Raw genomic sequence first — 20100 nt, 5'->3', positions numbered from 1 at the left:
TATATATTTTTTTATAATTTATTATTAAATATTAAAAGTACTCTACAAGATGATACCCAAATCAGCAATTAATTCTATTGTAGATAGAACAACAGATAGAACGATAGACAGAACGATAGAACAATAAATAGAACGATAGATAGAACAATAGATAGAACGATAGACAGAACGATAGATAGAACAATAAATAGAACGATAGATAGAACAATAAATAGAACGATAGATAGAACAATAAATAGAACGATAGATAGAACAATAGATAGAACGATAGATAGAACGATAGACAGAACGATAGAACAATAAATAGAACGATAGATAGAACAATAGATAGAACGATAGACAGAACGATAGATAGAACAATAAATAGAACGATAGATAGAACAATAAATAGAACGATAGATAGAACAATAAATAGAACGATAGATAGAACAATAGATAGAACGATAGATAGAACGATAGATAGAACAATAAATAGAACGATAGATAGAACGATAGATAGAACAATAAATAGAACGAAAGAGAACAAAAGGCAGAACGATAGATAGAACAATAGAATGATAGATAGAACGATAGACAGAACAATAGATAGAACAATAAATAGAACGATAGATCGATAGACAGAACGATAGATAGAACAATAAATAGAATGATAGATAGAACGATAAATAGAACGATGGATAGAACGACAGACAAACCGACAGATAGTCAATAACTGATATTGTACTTGATATCCCAGGGATATGAATAATTGTTATATGAATTCATTTATTTACTTTTACACATTATTGTAATCTTAAAGAGGTAATTAGACGAAAAGGCCTTTGATAAAAGACATGCAGACATGTTTTACTTCCTGTAAAAAAGTAAAAGCTAATTTTTCACAAGTGTTTAAATATAGCAAAGTCTGAAAACTTGCACTAGTGGATCAGAAACAGGCACTTACCCTTAAACAAATGTGTTTTGTGTCCCCCTCGGTTATTTACCTTTATTCTCTTGGTTTTTCTCACATTTAAGCTGCGTTTCTCAAAAGATAAATAAAACAAACCCCAGGAGTGGCGAGCAGCTCTGATTATAGAGTTTCTGTAGGACAAACAGTGCCATTGTAGACTGTCTGACAGACCGCAGCTGGTGTGTGTTACTCGCAATTAACACACGCTTGTTACTCAGTGCTACGTTACACTAGAAAAACTCATTCGGAAAGTCAAACACAGAACCAAACACAAACTACACGTCTGATTATCTTCAAAGTGAGATGTTATAGTTACATGTAATTACTTATAATAATGCACGAATCTGCACCGACACAAAACACAGTAGCTTTTAAAATAGACTATACAGATGAAGTGCTTTCATTTCTTTCCCCAATTCTGTTAAATGGAAAGATTTGGAAAATACAGTGAAAAATTCCTTGCTGTTAAACATCATTTGGAAAATGTTGGAAACTAACCTCACAGGAGGGCGAATAATTTTGACTTTAACTGTATATGCAAACCCAATACTAATGAAGACGCTTTAAGCATAATGGAAATCCAAAGCAAATGCAGTCAGGTGTGTATGGTAGTTGCATTCAGAGGGCATTTATGTGCATCTGACGCTGAGCTAAAGGTCCTGGCAGACGGCCTTCACGTCAACGCTTGCAAATCTGCCCCAATAAAACGACTCCCAGATGCCCAGGCCTGCTCACTGCTAATAAACAACAGTCCTGTGTGAGAAACACTGGGTTTATATGGCGCTCGCCCAGAGCCTGACCATTCAAACAAACAAAACAAAAACACTTTTCAGAGAATTTTCAGCTTTTACTAGAAAGACAGAAGAATGATCTTTACGTTTGGGGAACAGGGGATTATTATTACGTACATGATCTAAAAAGCACCATCATTATAATTCTCCTATGTGCACTATGCTAGTGTTAGCTTTAGCACCATTACATTGAGATGTCTATACACTCCTTGGCTTGAGAAATACGCACAAAAGGCGCAGACTGGAGGACGATAACATCTCATCCTCCTCCTCTTCATCATCAACATCAGTAGGTGGAGCAGCAGTTATAAGAGTCTGTGCGTGTGTTTGGGAAAGAAAAAAATCATCACTTTTCTCAATTATCATACTAGAATAAAAACGAGGAAAGATAAACACGCAGATACGTCTATGGAAGCATTCTCATCCTCCAGAAACTATTTAGCTATCACATTCTGTACAATTCTCTTTTCTGTCAGCTATCTACAGTACAGTAAAATTTCCGCAGTACAAAAATATATTACAAATCTCCTGGAATATTTACACGGGCACTTTCTTGACAAAGAAGGAAAAATGATAATCAGGACTTGAAAGAGCTTGAGAGGACGCTGGGAAGGAAAGTGAAAACTTCAACCGTGGTAAACGAAACATCCTCGCAGACAGACACATAGAAGTCCAGCACCGACAAGAGTTCACAACTTTGTGCCTTTTCTCCTCTTCAAGGGATAAAAACACACATTAAAAATTCACTGCATGCTTTGGCAGACTCGGAGCATTAAAAAGAAAAAAAAAAAGTGAGGAAAAAAAAAAACAAAGCAAAGAAGTCCTGTCTGAAAAGATCCGCACGTCCACTTGGGTTTGGGTACGTCAGCAGGCGCTGACAGAAGTCGCCCTCCCCACCCAGTCTTCTAGAAAAACATCCTGAAAACAAGCAGAACCTGCTTTAGTACGACGCACACACACACACATATAAACACGCACGTCATTTCCAATTGAATTCCTGCACCACAAACTGCAAAACGATGCATAAAGATGCTCTTCAGAGCACGCTAGACCCCTGAAGATGACGGGCATCTGCCCAATCTCCTGTTATTTAGCACACCACACCGAAGAGCTCCAGACCTCCATACTGTCATTAACATGCATGAATACATGCGCTTCTACCCACAAAAGCCTTCTTCTTGACCACATGCTCAGAATGCATCACATTCCACATCAGTGGACGAGTCTGGGTAAACAAACTCCTACTTCAGCCTAATAAACAAAGAAATGATGTATTACGATCAATTATTAGTGCTTTAACAATCCCGGAATGCTTGTTTGCATCTGTGGGAGAAGGTCAAAGGTGACTTTGGAGTATTTGTGGCCCAGGCAGCTGGTATTGTCAGCTTTGATTAATTAATGTCTCGACTCGGATCGAAGGTTATTGATTTCCCACCCACATCCGCCCCTGAATTCATGCGTTTAGGTTTTGAAAGGCTATTTCAGGTGGCAGTGACTTCAGCGCCATCTGCTGGAGAAATCCTGAATGAAAGATGACATCAGGAAAGATGTCAGTCCCAGAGAACGTCAAAACACGTGGCGCCACAGTTGAGCTCAAAGATGGCTCCTTCGCTCTTAATGTTACAAGTAAGGTTTGAGTGAGCTGCTGTGTGGGTTGAGCTTCACCTGTAGATGTTTGGGTCCAGCAGAACCGCTGTGTCCTGAGGAAGCTGTGAAAGGTGGACCACTTTGGTCTTCAGCTGAGGACGGTCACTCTCACTGACCCAGGAATCTGGAAGTCTGAGCAAAAACAAAAGGAAATGTTTATTATGAGTGCATTTACAATAGACAAACAACTACTTTAAGCATTTTTGCCATTCATTCAATCGTTATTACAGAACCCCAACAATATTACAAAATACAACAATACCACTATCTCTACTGCGTGTAGTACTAACCTCTATACGGGATTAAACCTCAAAAATCCCATTGTTTGAAGCATAAATATACATTTATAGACAAGACTTGGTAATAGTGCTTTAAAAGTGATAACTCTTACATTCACAAACATTTCATTTTGTGCACAGTTGCCAAGTTGTATGCATGGAATGACCTGCCACATCTCAAAATGTGAATTATGCAAAATAGTATAGTACATTCAAATGACCCACTTTCTGCAGTTTCATGAGCACAATGGATTGTGGGATATACCATAGTGCACAACATACCATATATCCTAATGTACAATAAAATGCAAACCATGTCAATAATGTGCATTATTAAAAATAAACATGCAAAATCATGTTCCTCATTCTGTTGTATACGCACACTGGACTGTACAATATGGATCGCGAGATATGAAGTTATATACAACCAGAGCATAAATCCTTTAGTGTATGGTAAAGCTCTCAACTATACGTCTCAAAATGTGTGGTGTACAAAAACCAGAGAGTATACTACATTTTCATGTTTTACAGTAAGCTGTGCTGAGGGCATTGTGGAATGCATGGTATGCTATACAACCAAAGCCTACTGCTCGAGTCTGTTTAGTTTTTCCACCCCGAAATTGGATGTATATTAATTTTAGCAATCAAAAAGTAAGTCATATTAAATGAAACAACATCATTTGACAACATCTCAACTTAACAGTCATATTAGGATTGGACTAAACGGTAATAAAATAAACTGTATCCAAGTACGCAGTCATGTAGCATAAACAGAACGCACTTCAGGCCAGATTTTGATCAATTAGAGCACTTACACTCTTATACAGAAAATAAGCAGTGTGCTAGTTTTTAATTCCAATCATAGCTTAAAAAATATACAAATGGTATAAACACTAGCATTAGCCAGATAACACACAGACACACGGCCCTTCATTCCACCAACTCCTCCAACACACATTCCACAATGAGATTATTAAAGATGTTTTCCCCCCTCTGCCGTTATTCCATAGAGGAGGCTTGTTTGGCTCCAGCTTGTTGTGGTGACCCAGAAATCCATTTAAAACGTCTCCTGAGACGGCAACTTCAGCATTATCGCTGAGCTTACAAACATTCAGATTGATGCCCAACTGGAAACAGCAGCACGCACACAGTCCCGTGTGAAGGTTTGCATGACTGTACAGGTAAGTGAGTGCATGCAATAATGCAATACAGATCGTTTTAGTAATAAATGCACTACATAAATGCACTTAGTAGACCGTTTTAGCTAACTGTGCATTTCACTGAAGTACAACTGTAAATTCAAGGGGTCCACTTTAAAACCAGCTTAAATTGCACATCAAGATTACATTTTAAGACTCAACTTGACATAATATGGTAAAACTATACTGGGAATTAGAGAACGATTAAAGCAAACTTGTACAAAAGGCAAAGTCCTATAAACAAAGGTTTCACCAAGTCAAATTCAAGACTTTAAGAGCAGTATGAATGAAATTTCAGACTTATACAGGACTAAGCACTAAGCACTTTTATATTGGTCCAGTTGAGCCAGTGGAAAACACTTTTATTTGCCCCATCAAAAAAAGTGATTTCTTTATATTTTACATAATGTCTGACAACAAGCAAACTCTAGATGTATACATACACCTTTTCCCATTGTAGCTCAGACAAGTTTAAAAAAAACTATAATAAACTAAATCTATGCACAATAGTCTGTCCAGGTCAGTGTCCGCACCATGTAGCTAAAAACACAGAACTTTTAAACAAATATTATGTAAGGATGATAATTAAACCATATTGATAAAAACTGCTCATAAAAAAAACCTTTTGTTAAAAGTTTTATTGAGATGGATTGCTGATGAGTGGATGGATGTTGTCCTCATTGGGTAGGTTTACATGCACGAAGTATAACGACCTGTTTAAAATAATTTAAGACCTGCAATTAAATATTTCAGTCAATTGAAGACTTCTTAAGGCCTAAAATGTAGCTTTTGATATGTAAGACTTTAAGACCACAGTGAACATCCTGTATTGAGTGAAAGGATATCATTGGGTTGGACAACCTTAAATGGAAACTAATTTTAAGGTGGGTGATGTTTTAATCTATTAGACCTAACACTCATGACATTTAGCACATCTAAATTGACCTGAATGCTCAGGTGGATCTGGTGCATCTCTGAACACACACACACACACACAAAATAAAAGAAAGATTACAATGTAAAATGAACAAAAAAAGTCAACAAATAATAGATTTAGTGATAGAGAAAGAACAGAGAAAGGATTGAGAGACAAAAATAGCGTGTGAAAATCTGAGAATGGAAAAAAAGGGTATGTTGGCAGATCATCTGCTATTTGTAAGATAAAGAACTTTCTGTGAGCATAACACTTCCCTAATGACCCACACTTGGCTTGCGAAAATATCTTGTATAAAAGAACACTTTGGGTCAGACACTGTATCAAACAAAGCAGTGTGCTAAAACTGATCTACTGTTTCTAGTGTGATGAATGAAACAGAAGAAATCATCAACAACGATCCTCTTTGTAGCTCATTATCTGATCCGAGTGGTTTTACACAAAATGACAAGACCTATAAATAATGGGATGAGAACTGGACACCACTTACGACCACAACAAGGTCATGAAGTATTGTTAATATTGAGATGTCAGAACAACAACAACAACAAAAAAAAACAGTAAAATATCATTATTAATACAGCATACTTCTACTAAATAATATCCGTCATGTTCAATAAACAATACAGAAAGAGTACTCAGATGACCTAATATTTCTAGAAGTGCACATATAATCCTTACTGTCCCATGATGCAATGGTGAAAGAACTTGTGAATGGGAGTGAAGCATTGCAAGTGGTGTTGAAAGGTTAAATGACAGTAAGAACATTAGCATTACATACCATGACTATCTGCATATTAACATCCATGTTATAATGAAACTCATTTTTCGAATAAAACATACACTGGTTTAAACGAGCATGTGATTTTAGATACAAAAATTTAGGTCATATGCTATTTTAAGGTATAATTCTCATTATTAAGCCATTACCCATGACTTTAATTTACTGCTTATTAATAGTAGTTAAGGTAGTAGCTGGGTTTAGGTATTGGGAACGTGCAGAATATGTACCTAAAACGTATTGATAAATAGACAATATCTGTATTGAATATATCCAAAGTATTACAATAGTGAAAATTTGTACTTAAACTAACATGTTAGCACATTTACTTTGTTTTTAAATAGCAATCAAAATATAGTATATGCCGTGTTGCATGCATAAATTCCCCACACAGGCATTAAGTTCATCTTAATATCTCGACAAAAGTCAGGGAGGAATGCTGTACATTTCCTTTGGGATTAATATCATCTACACAGCCGGCTATAGATCAGCCTGTGTGTGTTTTTGAGGCAGTTAATATGACTTAAGAAGCCCCAGAACTGTCAAGTTTGTGACATACATCAGGTCATACATGCATGTGTGTCTGTGTGTGTGTGCGCATAAGACCGCCCTCAGGAGGCTCCGGACTCATATAAACGGCTGACATTTAGTGTAGGGCAAAGAACAGTGTGCTTTCATATACTCACATGTCCTCTGGCATCCAGTGAAGCAGCACCTTCACCTTCCCAGAATCCTCCTTCCGCCTGGCGATCACCTGCTCAATTACACACAATGAGAAGAAATGTATGAGATCTTGTTTATGGGTTAGTGCTTGTGAGAGCAGCTGATGTGTGTTGTTTTGGGAGCAGCATGCGAGTCTGTGAGTGTGGTCATGAAGTGCTGGCGGCAGCTCATTAATGATTTAATTAAAGACACAGGGGAGAAGCGGCCCAGACTGATGCTAGTGGACTGTGAGAGCTCAAGCTAATCTGACTTTAGCTTAATGCGAACGAAAATGTTTTACGCTGACAAATACTGACAAGCTTAGCACGGAGTTGACTATAAAAAAGTAATTATTCTTATATTATGATGATTACATTTTCTTTATTAAACAAATAAAAGGCAGAAAGTCTTTATAATACTTCCCTGATATTCATTTGTTTATTCGTTCATTCAACCATGTGTTCATTCATTCATTCATTCGTTCATTGACTTATTTGTTCATTAATTCAATCAGTCATTAATTAGTTTGTTCATTCATTCATGTTCGTTCGTTTATTCATTCAACAAGATGTCCACTCATTCAACAATATGTCTGTTTATTCATTCATTTGTTCGTGTATTCAATCATGTGTTTATTCATTCAACAATGTGTTTGTTCATTCAACAATGTGTTTGTTCATTCAACTGTGTCTGTGCACTCAATCGTTTGTTCATTCATTCAACAATGTGTTGGTTCATTCAATGTGTCTGTTCATTCAATCATTTGCTCGCTCATTCATTCATTTGTTAAATCATTTATTCATCGTTTGTTCATTCATTTATTTGTTCATTCAATCATTTATTTGTTTTTTTATTTGATCATTTGTTCCTTCTACACACATTAAGATCATCAAATTGTTCATTGATCAATCAAGAGTGCGCCTGTACTTCAGCAACTTCACTGCCTTCCTGTTAAATCACGTATTGATTTTAAGCAGTGGTATTAAAGCAGTGCATGGGCTAGCACCTGACTACATTTGTGACCTGGTAACTCTGGCCACTCCCACCCGCAGTCTTCGTTCTTCATCTGCAATCTTGCTGTATCAGCCACGCTGTAAACTGAAGACTATGGGTGGTCGTGCTTTTTCGCACAGTGCGCCTAAGTTATGGAAAGGCCTACCCACCAGCATCAGGAATGCTCTTTCTCTGGAATGTTTTAAGAAACTTCTTAAGACTCACCTTTTTACCGTTGTTTTTAACTTAGATTGATTGTTTTTGTTAATTTTATCATCCAATTGTATTGAATTGTTCATATTTTATTGTGGTCTTTTTATTTTTTGACTGTTTTTATTGTTCTGCTTTGTTTGCCTTGTATCCCTGTTAGCGCTTTGGGACTGAGAAAAGCGCATTATAAATAAAATGTATTATTATTATTATTATTATTCATTTCTGCTGAGTAGGCATCTTCTGTATATCACAGTAAACTGTATTATGATCATTATTACTGATCAGATACACAAATTATATGGGACACATTAAAATTGCACAGGGCAAAAATAAAAAAACTATTTAAAGCTATATTACACTTTTGTGTTGACGCTTGAAAACCTTTTTTCGTCTGACCCACATACTATATAGAGCAGAAATACTACTATTTGTCTCTCTAAAATGAAAACACACCAGAACTAAGTCACTGAGTGCGGAGAAAAAATCCCCCAAAAAACATTTCGAGGACTGCTTACTGTGCAGTGTATGACGCAAACAGCTTACTATTTGTTTTATAGAACAGCATACGAAGCAGAATCCAATTTGCAACTACTGTTTAATGCATGTCATGTGCACACTATACAGGGCGGAAATTGGATGAACAGCATGCTTGCAGCACACTGGAGAGAGCTGATGTGTGAGTGTACCCACCGTACTGTGAAACACAACGCTGTGGCCTTTGCCCTGGCTCTCAATATGGGTTGCTAGATTGAGGCAGATGGCGCGATGACGGATTGCATCCATAGTCTGAGCATCAAAAAAGTCATGCGGTCGCGCTGGTGAGAGAAAAACAGACTGAAGTTAGTGTGTTTTAACCAGGGAAATGAACGTGAATTAAAGCCATAGCGACACTTACGCAAGGACCGCCGCCGCTTGTACTTGAGCTTCCTCCGTTTGTTGATGCCCGCTTTGGAAGGAGATTCTTCCTTGACCTTGGTTTGGCTTGAGAGTTTGGAGGAATTCTGGGAGCTAAAGTGGGTTGGCACATGGCGCGCTAGCCCCCCCTGGGAGGCGAAGGTGGCATTGCAACCACCCACCACACACTACACAGGGGAAAAAAAAGACATGGATCAGAGTAATTACAGTAAATAAAAATAAACAACTCACACAGAGTCTTAGCAACGCTGGGTTATAATTACAGAATGGGTCCTGTAAACAGTGTTTTCATTGTCTAGCCATGACAAAGTTCCCTCATAAACTAAAACGCAGAATTATGCAAGATTATGCTTATATAACTCCACGAACTTGAAGGGTGGATCTTATCTGAGTATGTCTTGTTGATATTTGTTGAACTAATTATTTTTAAAATGCCATTATAATAAAACAGGCTTGATTTAATTTTGATATACATTTGTAATATTGACCATGGAAAAGTATGTGATCTGCTATAAAACTGCCCTAATTAAAATGTGCACTCTAAAATAAATATATTTAATTACACAAATACAAATTACACAAATAAATTAATCAAAAATCATATTAAATAATAAAATATAAAAGTCATTTTTAAAAAATCTAATAAAAAAATAACAAAAAAATCAATTAAACAATTAAAACAAAATTTAAAAATGCATTTAAATAGCAGTTCAATAAAATTAAGTCTATAGACAGATGTTGTCAAAGTTTAACCATAATGGACTAAATGTTTTTTATTTGTGAAACTGCATGTGTTTAAGGCCTGTAACTGAGCATTTCAAGAGTGTTTAAAGCATTTCATGAACAAGAAATTATACTTTTTGTAAATGTAAAAGATTAATTTTATTGAATAATTTTCATAATGAGGACTATACAGAACTTTACATTTGATTATTTGACTTCTGTACCTATGTATACTGCTAGTCATTAGTTTATTATATTTTATGAATGATTGACTCCCTTTCAGAACGATCCCATTCAAATCAAAATGACTGAACCCTTTCTAAATAGTGCTATTTAAGTCATATAGTAAAATTGCATTCATAATCGCAATGTATCTTGCATAAAAACAAAATATCGCAATGTCAGAATTTTCCAATATTGTGCAGTCCTAATAAATAGAGTTTGAGTTTATTTATTACAAGATCCATATAGATAAAAACATATTATAAAAACTTCATATCTCAATGACACAGAATAAACAAATTAAAAAAGAAATAAACAAAATTTTACATGAACAACATTAGACATTATTTTCAGATCAATTTGTGATACATTTTTTTAAAACATTCAATAAAGTGAGTATAAAAAATTGTGTTTATAAGTTTTACAAATGTCACGTTTTAATAAAATGTGTTTATAGTGAGAAGCTTCACAGAAAAACAGACAGCAAAATCTAGTCTTTAAGTGTGTGCAAAGAGGATACGAACCTTGAATGGTTTGTCTCCACTGTGTGACAGCATGTGTCTCTGGAGCCAGCTTTGACTGGTAGACGGTGTGTTATACACCTTACAGCCCTTCCAAAGACACACGAAAACCTGCACGCAAACACAGAGCTCTGAAAGAGTTTCATTTTTACATTGCATTTAGATATTTTAAACCTTTTTTGTCAAATACTAATAAAACGTTCAAATAAAAAGTGTGTTGCTGCGAGCGCTGATCATTGATCTAATGTAACTCCACATTTAGCATGCCAAAGTACACAATACAAGTAAGGACACACACTGACCCCGCCACGCTGTCCATCCACATGCACTCCGCGGATGTGTTCGGCCAGGTCCGGGCTGGTGTTGAACAGCATGTGGCACTGATCCCAGCAGCAGGGGTAAGATGAGCCCTTAGTGGAGGAAGACGCCCCACCGAGACCATTCATCATAGCCGGGGTAGAGCGACCGCTGGACGCAATGCTCTCCATGTCCATAAGAGTACTGTTAATACTGAAGCACAAACCAGCAGGATTAGCTTCACCACAAACATACACAGAAAAGCAATGCTTTTCAGAATTTCACATTTCTTTTGATGCCTGATAATATTAAACGGATCTAAGCATGTACTGTCAAAATTACTTTTCTATTTCCCAAGTGCTGTTTAGTGGAGCAAGTTAATGTCCTATCATATATATATTAGTGCAGCACAATATATCAATATGTGCATTCGCAATAGTCACATCGCAGGATCTGCAATGTGGAGTCAGGGTTATAACTGACCAGTGGCTACAGTTCTTGAGGCCCATGTAAGCATTTTAAACCAGTTTAAAGCATTCAGGCTACAATAATAAATATAAATATTATAACACAAATATAAGTATTATAATAAATATAATAAATAAAAAAGTCTGTAACTTCTAAGAAAAATTTATTGTATTAAAATCATCCCAATTAGTCTAAAAATATGTTTTTTTTTCCTAATAGAGCCGTTCAAGTCATCTGGTGAAATTGTCTTGCAGAAAAATAAAATGGTGCAATGTCCATTTTTATCAGTATCGTGCAGCCCTAATATATATATTCTTACTTCGGGAGAAAGTCTTATTTCTTTTAGTTTGAATTGAATACAAGCATTTATAATAATATTAATATAATAATATAATTACATTTAATTAAAAAAATATTAAGGTCAATATTAGACACTTTAAAAATGTAGTTTTTGATGTTATCCAATGATTTGCCCAATTAAGATAGTTACTTATAATCTCCATTTCTGTGCAAAACCTGCAGTGCAGCACAGAGGTTAACAACCATGAACTTATGTGAACGATAAATGAGGCCAGTGCAGTGGGGCCAGTCCCTAACCGTGGCACACAAGCGCTGAAACAGTAAGCTTTTGAGCATACAGCTGCTAGTGTGGGAGAGGACAGCGGTAAACCCCTGCTGTAAAACACCATCAACTCCAGTCAATAGAGGAGAAAAAAATAAAATCATAAAATTCACAGACACACACGTCCATCTCTTGGCTCCTTTCAGACTTCACTGCCCACAATTGACGCTAAATCCCAGAATGTGCCAGAGAACAGGATGCTGGGTAATCAAACTGCAACCGCCTGGCAGACTGCTGATGAAGTGATAAACTGCTACTGCAAGACTCGCAGGTACATCAGCCATTCACTGCTCAAACTCTAGCACACTTTTAAGAGGACGCACATAAATGTTGAGTGCATGAGGCTTGAAAAATGCTCACGATGATATCACAAATTTCTTGTTGCGACTAATTGCTGACGCTTATATCAGTAGTATTATCACGGTATTGACATTAATTGCAAAAAATATATATATACTTAAACATGTTTAATAACAAAAACTACTTAGTGTATTGCTTTATTGATATAGATGTCCAGAGAAAACAATGTTTCAATCAAATTCAAATGGCAAAAAGTTTATGAAGTACTACAGGAAACACTCTCATTAGTAAATGTTAGTTAAAGCATTCAAATCTACGGTGAAAAAAGACTACAGTTACTATGTTAATATTATATAATAACTAAATTTTATTCATTAACTGAATTTAATAAAACAATTATGAATTGTGATCAGGATACGGCTATGATTTTAACGCATTAATAGGCATTAACTAGACTAATTAACACTACAAGACTAATAAAAGCTTTTGTAGTTATCATTGTGAGTTAAGCTCAAATAATTAATGTTAACTATTGCAGGATTATTGTCCAATAATAACGTACAGTAGCAATATAAATAGTCAAAGGTATCAGTAATCAGCATTTTAGCATGTAGACCCAATTAAGTCTCCAAGCATTTGGCAATGTTATGAACAACAGTGCAAATACAATGAAAATATTCTTAAAAAGCACTCTAAGATCTAAAATAAAACCCTAAATTAAAAGATGAGTGCCCATGAGATTAATATAGTACATGTTCATTATCACAATATATTGATTTATTGAATAGCAGCATATGTCTAGTTTGAAAAAAATACAAGGATAAAAAATGACATGCTAATAAACACTCATTAACTGCATTAATATTTGGGAAGTAGATGACTATGAACTTTGAACAGTCTGACTATGAACTTTGCATGTGGAGCAGAACGGCAGTATAGGCCAAGAAGTGGCATCTGATTGAGATTAGAACCAGTTTTTAGCAGCTGCTTGTGACACTCATCTGACAGACTACAAAAAGGGTAAAACCTCAACATGCGTAGGTCGTTTGGTCCTGCAGTTCGACGAGCAGGAGCTGTCACACATTATCAGTGTATGCTGGGAGATTTCCTTCAAACTGCTGAAGTGGACGAGCAACAATTAACACCTGCTTTCAGTCAAACGCCTCATCCAGCGGAGTTCCCCTCCATGAGAGCTCTTCAAACTCATCTGCACTTTCACTCACACTGACATATACTGATTTTACACCATTTAAAAATAATAATAAGTTTGGTTTGTTCATCACATGAAGCTCATCACATGAATTGAAATAGCCAATAACTCATTTTTTCTTTTAAAAGTCACAGTTCATTGCCCAAAGTTTTATCATTACTCAAGTGGCTTAATTTATTTATTCTGCTAAAAACAAAACAAATTCAGCGGCTGCTGCTTTCCAATATTCCTCAAAAAATTCCTTTCAAACACGCTTTCAAATTCCTCAAAAATTTTTGTGTTCAACAGAAGAAAGAAATTCAAACAGGTTTGAAATGACCAAAATAGTAAATGATGACAATTTAAACTATTGGGTGAACTTTGCTTTTAGGGTTGCATGATACTGGAAAACTATGCAATATTGTTAGAGCATTGCTATAACGATACTGCTTATGACATAACATTTCCCTAGAAAATGCTATTTTTATTAGCCATGTTTTTGAAGCATTTAGTGATATTAAAAAAAAACAGGGAAAATCAATTTTTCAGATCCAATTCATTCTAATTTATACAAAAAAAAGTGTCAAAGTGCAAAGATTTAGTCTTTAAAACATCACGAATGAGTGAAAACCTCAGCAGATATTCTGACTCTGATTGACAGATGTTCATTTTCCTCGTCTCGACTTCACCCATTAGTGTTTATTTTCATCTCTGGGTTCACCTTTGGGCCGATTCAGCCAATAGCAGAACAGTAACTGCTAGAGAGGTGGGGCTACAGGTAGTAAGGCTCCATCTGATTGGTCAAATTTAGATTTGCATAACCATTGCCTAAAATAAATGTACTGTACCACACATCTGGACACATTTAATGGATATACTATTATCATGTTATTGATAAGTTTTGGGATATATTGTGCAGCCCTATTTTCTTTTAAGTCTAAAACAATATGCTAAAGGACACTTTAACATACATTACTGTAGAACAGATGAAGTTTATATATTCAACTTTGTAAATGTTTAAAAAAATGTTTGCAATTTAGGCCAATATTGTGATAATATAGCATGCAGTGCTATTAAATTGAGTTAATATCTAATAAAATTGTTATATGTTTACCTAATATTAACATTGTAACCATAATCTGTCTTTTTCCTCACGCTTTCTTTCTAATATTTACTAATAAAACTTCCTTCTAAAGTATTTCTTATTGTACTTTTGCAACTCAATTTGGGTAAAACATTTGTTTACTCTAAACTATAAAGCAATACACTGAGTAGTTCTTGTTAGTAAACTGTTAAAGTAATTTTTTGCACATAAGGTCAACACTGTGATAATACAGTATACAGTGCTAAAAGCTTCAGCAAATAATCGCAACAAGAAAATTTTGATACGTTCATAAGCCTAATCTTATGTGACCGTTTTCGTGTGGCCTGGCTCATATTCTCCCAGACGTCCCACACAAGAGCTAGATTCAAGCTGTCCAGCTGCCCCGAACAGCAGGGCTCAGGGCCTCCAGTTGGATTTGAAGAGCTTTATTCCCAGCGAAAGCTCCGCAGAGCAGCAGGTCTGGCACAGAGCAAGGATTCCCATCCGCACACACATTCCCTCTTTCTCCTTCCTCCACCGCTGGGCTGACCTGATACATTGTGCTCAATGTGAATTTGTTCCACCGTGCCTGCAGTTACTCTGTGGAGATTTCCCATGTGCTGCGAGCCAGACGCTTTTAAAAACCATTGAGGACGAGCAATCCATTATCTCCAGCCTTTAGAGTAATGCAAATAACACCAGAGCCACCCGCGTATGATGAAGGCAGGCAGAAAGTGCTATAAAACATGCACAGCCGCACCCATGTCACCCTGGTGATACGAAAAGATGGCGAAAGGTCTCTTGGGTCTGAGGGCACTATAGATGATGCAAAACCAGTTTAAAGCCCAGTCAAGATAAGAAAGCTGCTCAAATCCAAATCTGATGACAATAACTTCCTGTGCTTTATCCAGCAATTATTCTTTTCAATGGGATTTTCATTGGATCTTTTCCTTATACAAAATAAATATTCACATTCTGACTAACATTTCCTTTCGAATCCTATGAAATCAAGACATTGAAATTTCTCTGAACATTTTAAGGACTTCATATGAAATATATGAAGATTATTGTGTTATAAAGATTATTGTGTGTCCTTATTATGTAAATAAATTAACTAATATACTGTAAAGTGTGACCTATATTATCAGTGCTGCTATTGTTGTGAATGTTGCTAATCTAAATAGTTACAAACGTATTTTAAACCTTGTTTGGGGCTCTCTAATTATTTTTGCAAATCAAGCAGACTGAGCCCCAAACAAGGTTCAAATGTTTGTAACGATTTAGATAAGCAACATTCACAACAACAACATTGATTATATTTGCAGATTTTACAATACAGGTATAATATGATATAAGATGACATTCGAATAGTACAAATGTTGTTCATTTTCACAACAGTGTGTGTTTTGAGATCTAAATAATTCCCAAATATATTTCCATGATTGTTTTAAGCACGATATTTACAGCTTCTCTAATGTCAAATGTAAGCACTTTTCTGATGGATTTTCAAACTTTTCCAGTACTTTAAACATGGCAAATTACATATTTACATGCATCATCACATTAGAGCAAATTACATTTCTTGTAGTTATCGGATGGCAAAATTCAGATGGCATTTTTGACAGTGAATTATTGTCGTTTATCCTTTTACATGTCCTTACCTTGCATCTTAAATATATATTTTAATTTCATGCATTGTTCACTAAGAGGTAATCCCTGTGCATTTGGTTTCATTTTATGCAAAAGCACAATTATTTGTCTCATTTTATTTAAATGCATCATTACCTATTTATTAAGATGAATTATTATGAAAACAACACGATTGGTCACACTTTACAATATGCTGTCATTAATATTTACTAAAATGAACTAATAATGAACAATATTATACAGCATTTATCAATCAGTTTAATCAACATTCACTAATGTTTAATAAATCCAAATTGATGCTTATCTAAACTATTACTTACATGACCTAACATCTAATTGTGTGGTAACACTTTATAATAAGGTTGTATTAGTTAATGCTTGTATTTACTAACATGAAGAAACAATTAACAACTTTATTTTCGTTAACTGACGTGAACAAAGGTACAAATACTGTAATAAACGTATTATAAAGTGTTACTATACAATTACATGTTCAAGCACTTTATCTGGAATCTGACCACATTTTAGATTAGATTAGATTAAAATTCGAGTATTTTCAAGGTAGGAGTCCTGTGCCGTTAATCGACAAAACAAACGTTGATATTATCGGCTGAAATATCGGTGTTTTGTAATTAGCAGACTGACACGCTTTCAAACTTTCAGCACTTTACCTTACAAGTGTGGCAAATTACATATTTACATACTTTATCATCACATTATTATTTTTATGCTAACTCGAACCCACTGGCAGCAAGTTTTCCGCTCTAGTGTGTTGACCATTAATCTAAACAGCACCTAAATGCCATTGTTAATCGACAAAACGGACGTTAAATGTTGATAGTATAGGCTGAAATATCGGTGTTTTGTAATTAGCAGACTGACACACTTTCAAACTTTCAGCACTTTAACTTTACAAGTGTAGCAAATTACGTATTTACATAAGTCATAACATTATAATAAGTTATTATTTTTATGCTAACTCGAATCCACTAGCGCAGTAAATTTTTCGCTCGCGCGTGTTGACCGTTAATCCAAACAGCACCTAAACTGTGTCGCTACTCGACAAAACGGACGTTAAATGTTGATAGTATCAGCTGAAATATCGGTGTTTTGTAATTAGCAGACTGACACGCTTTCAAACTTTCAGCACTTTAACCTACAAGTGCGGCAAATTACATATTTACATACTTTAATACCACATTATTATTTTTATGCTAACTCGAATCCACTAGCAGCAAGTTTTTCACTCAAGTGTGTTGACCATTAATCCAAACAGCACCTAAATGCCATTGTTAATCGACAAAATAGACGTTAAAAATTTATATTATCGGCTGAAATATCGGTGTTTTGTAATTAGCAGACTGACACACTTTCAAACTTTCAGCACTTTAACTTCCAAGTGTGGCAAATTACATATTTACCTAAATCATAACATTATATTACATTATTATTTTTATGCTAACTGGAATCCACTAGAGTAGTAAGCATTTCGCTCGCGTGTGTTGACCGTTAATCCAAACAGCACCTAAACGGCGTCGTTAATCGACAAAACGGACGTTAAACGTTGATAGTATCGGCTGAAATATCGGTGTTTTGTAATTAGCAGACTGACACACTATCAAACTTTCAGCACTTTAACTTCCAAGTGTGGCAAATTACATATTTACCTAAATCATAACATTATATTACATTATTATTTTTATGCTAACTGGAATCCACTAGAGTAGTAAGCATTTCGCTCGCGTGTGTTGACCGTTAATCCAAACAGCACCTAAACGGCGTCGTTAATCGACAAAACGGACGTTAAACGTTGATAGTATCGGCTGAAATATCGGTGTTTTGTAATTAGCAGACTGACACACTATCAAACTTTCAGCACTTTAACTTACAAGTGTGGCAAATTACATATTTACATACTTTATCACCACATTAACGTTATTATTTTTATGCTAACTCCAAGCCACTAGCAGTACGTTAAGTTTTTCGCTCACGCGTGCTGGCCGTTAATCCAAACAGCACCTAAACGGCGTCGTTAATCGACAAAACGGACACTTAACATTGATTTTATCGGCTGAAATATCGGTGTTTTGTAATAAGCAGACGGACACGCACCTGTCCTCCGAGTCCATGCGGCTGAGCGGCTCTCCGTCCGAAGACGAGCTCATCATTTCCAGACTCGCGCGGCGCTTCATTCCGGTGCCGCCGCCGTTTTTCTCCGCCGGTGAGGACGCGCTCTCCTCCTCCCTTTGTTCTCTCTTCATCCGCTCCGCCGTCCCGTCCGCGCTACCGGGGCTCTTCTGCTGCTCCTTTACGGTCTCCCCGTCTTCATCATTAGCCCCGTCCCGCGTGGCGTCCTCCGGGCTTTGTTTTGCAGGCTCGTGTCCACCGGGCTTCTCGTCCGTGTCCGCTTCGTCCATCTTAACGGCCGGTTCCGGATCGGCGGCGCGCAGGCCCGACTCGCTCCCGTCGCCGTTTTTCTCGCTCGGGTTGGCCGACTCTTGCTCGGAGGCGTCGGAGGTCGTCGAAGCCATCGGGTTCCGCTGGTGTGTGCGGGGCCTGGCCGGGTTTACGCGACGGGAAACGGGTGAAACGCGGAGACTTTCGGTGAGCGGACGGATCGTGGAACTGCTGGAGGCTGATCGGGGAGGAGCGGGGGGAGGAGCCAGCGTGACGTACACGCTTATTATGAATGGCTCCACGTGCTCGCAGGGCTAAACAGATTAAACAATGTTCAGAAGTTTTCATAATAACTCTATTGTATACTAATATTATCAGTAATAATGAATATAATAGACGCTTACTATGAATGCCTACACGTACTCGCAGCGCAAAACAGATCAAATAAAGTTAAGACGTTTTCATAATAACTTAATTACATGATAACAACAACAACAACAACAACAATAATAATAACAATAATAATAATTAGATGAAAATGTGTATCATTATTATTATTATTAATAGTAGTGCTCTCCTATATGTAGCATAATAATAATTTGTGTATGGGAGAAAAAGTGCATATATGTATACATTTATTTCCATTTAATACATGATATAACATTTGAGTTGTACTTATGATTTTTGGACATTTAGTACATGAGATATTTGCATAAATCACAACATATAGGCATATGTTATTGCAGTTTCCCCTTGCTGTCTTTTTTTCAGATTCCGGTTATAGTGTATTGTCTGGTTATTATGATCTGCAATTTTTCCTCCTCTGTCTCGGCTGGGTTTTTCCAGTATCATGATTTTACAGACAATAATAAAAATGAGTCAGATAAGCCCTTCTGACATTTAAAGCGACTCTTCCGGGAAAACACCACCAGATGGCGTCACCTTCCGTCTCATGGAAAATGTACCCATAGGAACTGAAATCAACAAGAAGTTGAGGATTTTGATCCTGTGTATTACATCTGATTTTCACCATTGTAAAGTTTAAAATAAATAATTAAATGAATAAATAAGACTTTTTTTTTTTTTTTTTCCGGAAAGCATCAAAACTATTCCAACATTGAGCAGCAGATGGCGCTGCTGTACAGTGTTCTGCAGCACCGCATCAGACCAGCAGATGGAGACAAAGATCGATTAACAAGAAACACTCATCAAAATCATATCAATC

At 36.3% G+C, this 20100-nt stretch overlaps 1 protein-coding gene across 1 annotated transcript; it reads right to left on the bottom strand.

Annotated features, from left to right (window-relative positions):
* Positions 1 to 1775: 1775 nt before the first annotated feature.
* Positions 1776 to 19119, bottom strand: aebp2 (AE binding protein 2). Its single transcript, XM_056456201.1, has 8 exons — positions 18591 to 19119; positions 11171 to 11378; positions 10872 to 10979; positions 9383 to 9569; positions 9178 to 9302; positions 7266 to 7333; positions 3406 to 3519; positions 1776 to 2658 (listed from the first exon to the last, which is right to left on the bottom strand). Exons 1-8 carry the CDS (start codon positions 19007 to 19009, stop codon positions 2646 to 2648), a joined length of 1242 nt encoding a protein of 413 aa, XP_056312176.1. The 5' UTR covers positions 19010 to 19119; the 3' UTR covers positions 1776 to 2645.
* Positions 19120 to 20100: the final 981 nt, after the last annotated feature.

The sequence above is a fragment of the Danio aesculapii genome, chromosome 4, assembly GCF_903798145.1.
Source record: "Danio aesculapii chromosome 4, fDanAes4.1, whole genome shotgun sequence".
Classification (NCBI taxonomy): Eukaryota; Metazoa; Chordata; class Actinopteri; order Cypriniformes; family Danionidae; genus Danio; species Danio aesculapii.
This window is presented reverse-complemented; position numbering and strand designations above follow the sequence as displayed.

Coding starts and splice junctions, on each gene's coding strand:
- aebp2 (XM_056456201.1), bottom strand. CDS start 19,009: ATGGCTTCGACGACCTCCGACGCCTCCGAGCAAGAGTCGGCCAACCCG. Junction 11,379..18,590: donor CGCATGGACTCGGAGGACAG/GTGCGTGTCCGT, acceptor TTTGTGCTTCAG/TATTAACAGTACTCTTATGG. Junction 10,980..11,170: donor TGGATGGACAGCGTGGCGGG/GTCAGTGTGTGT, acceptor GTTTGCGTGCAG/GTTTTCGTGTGTCTTTGGAA.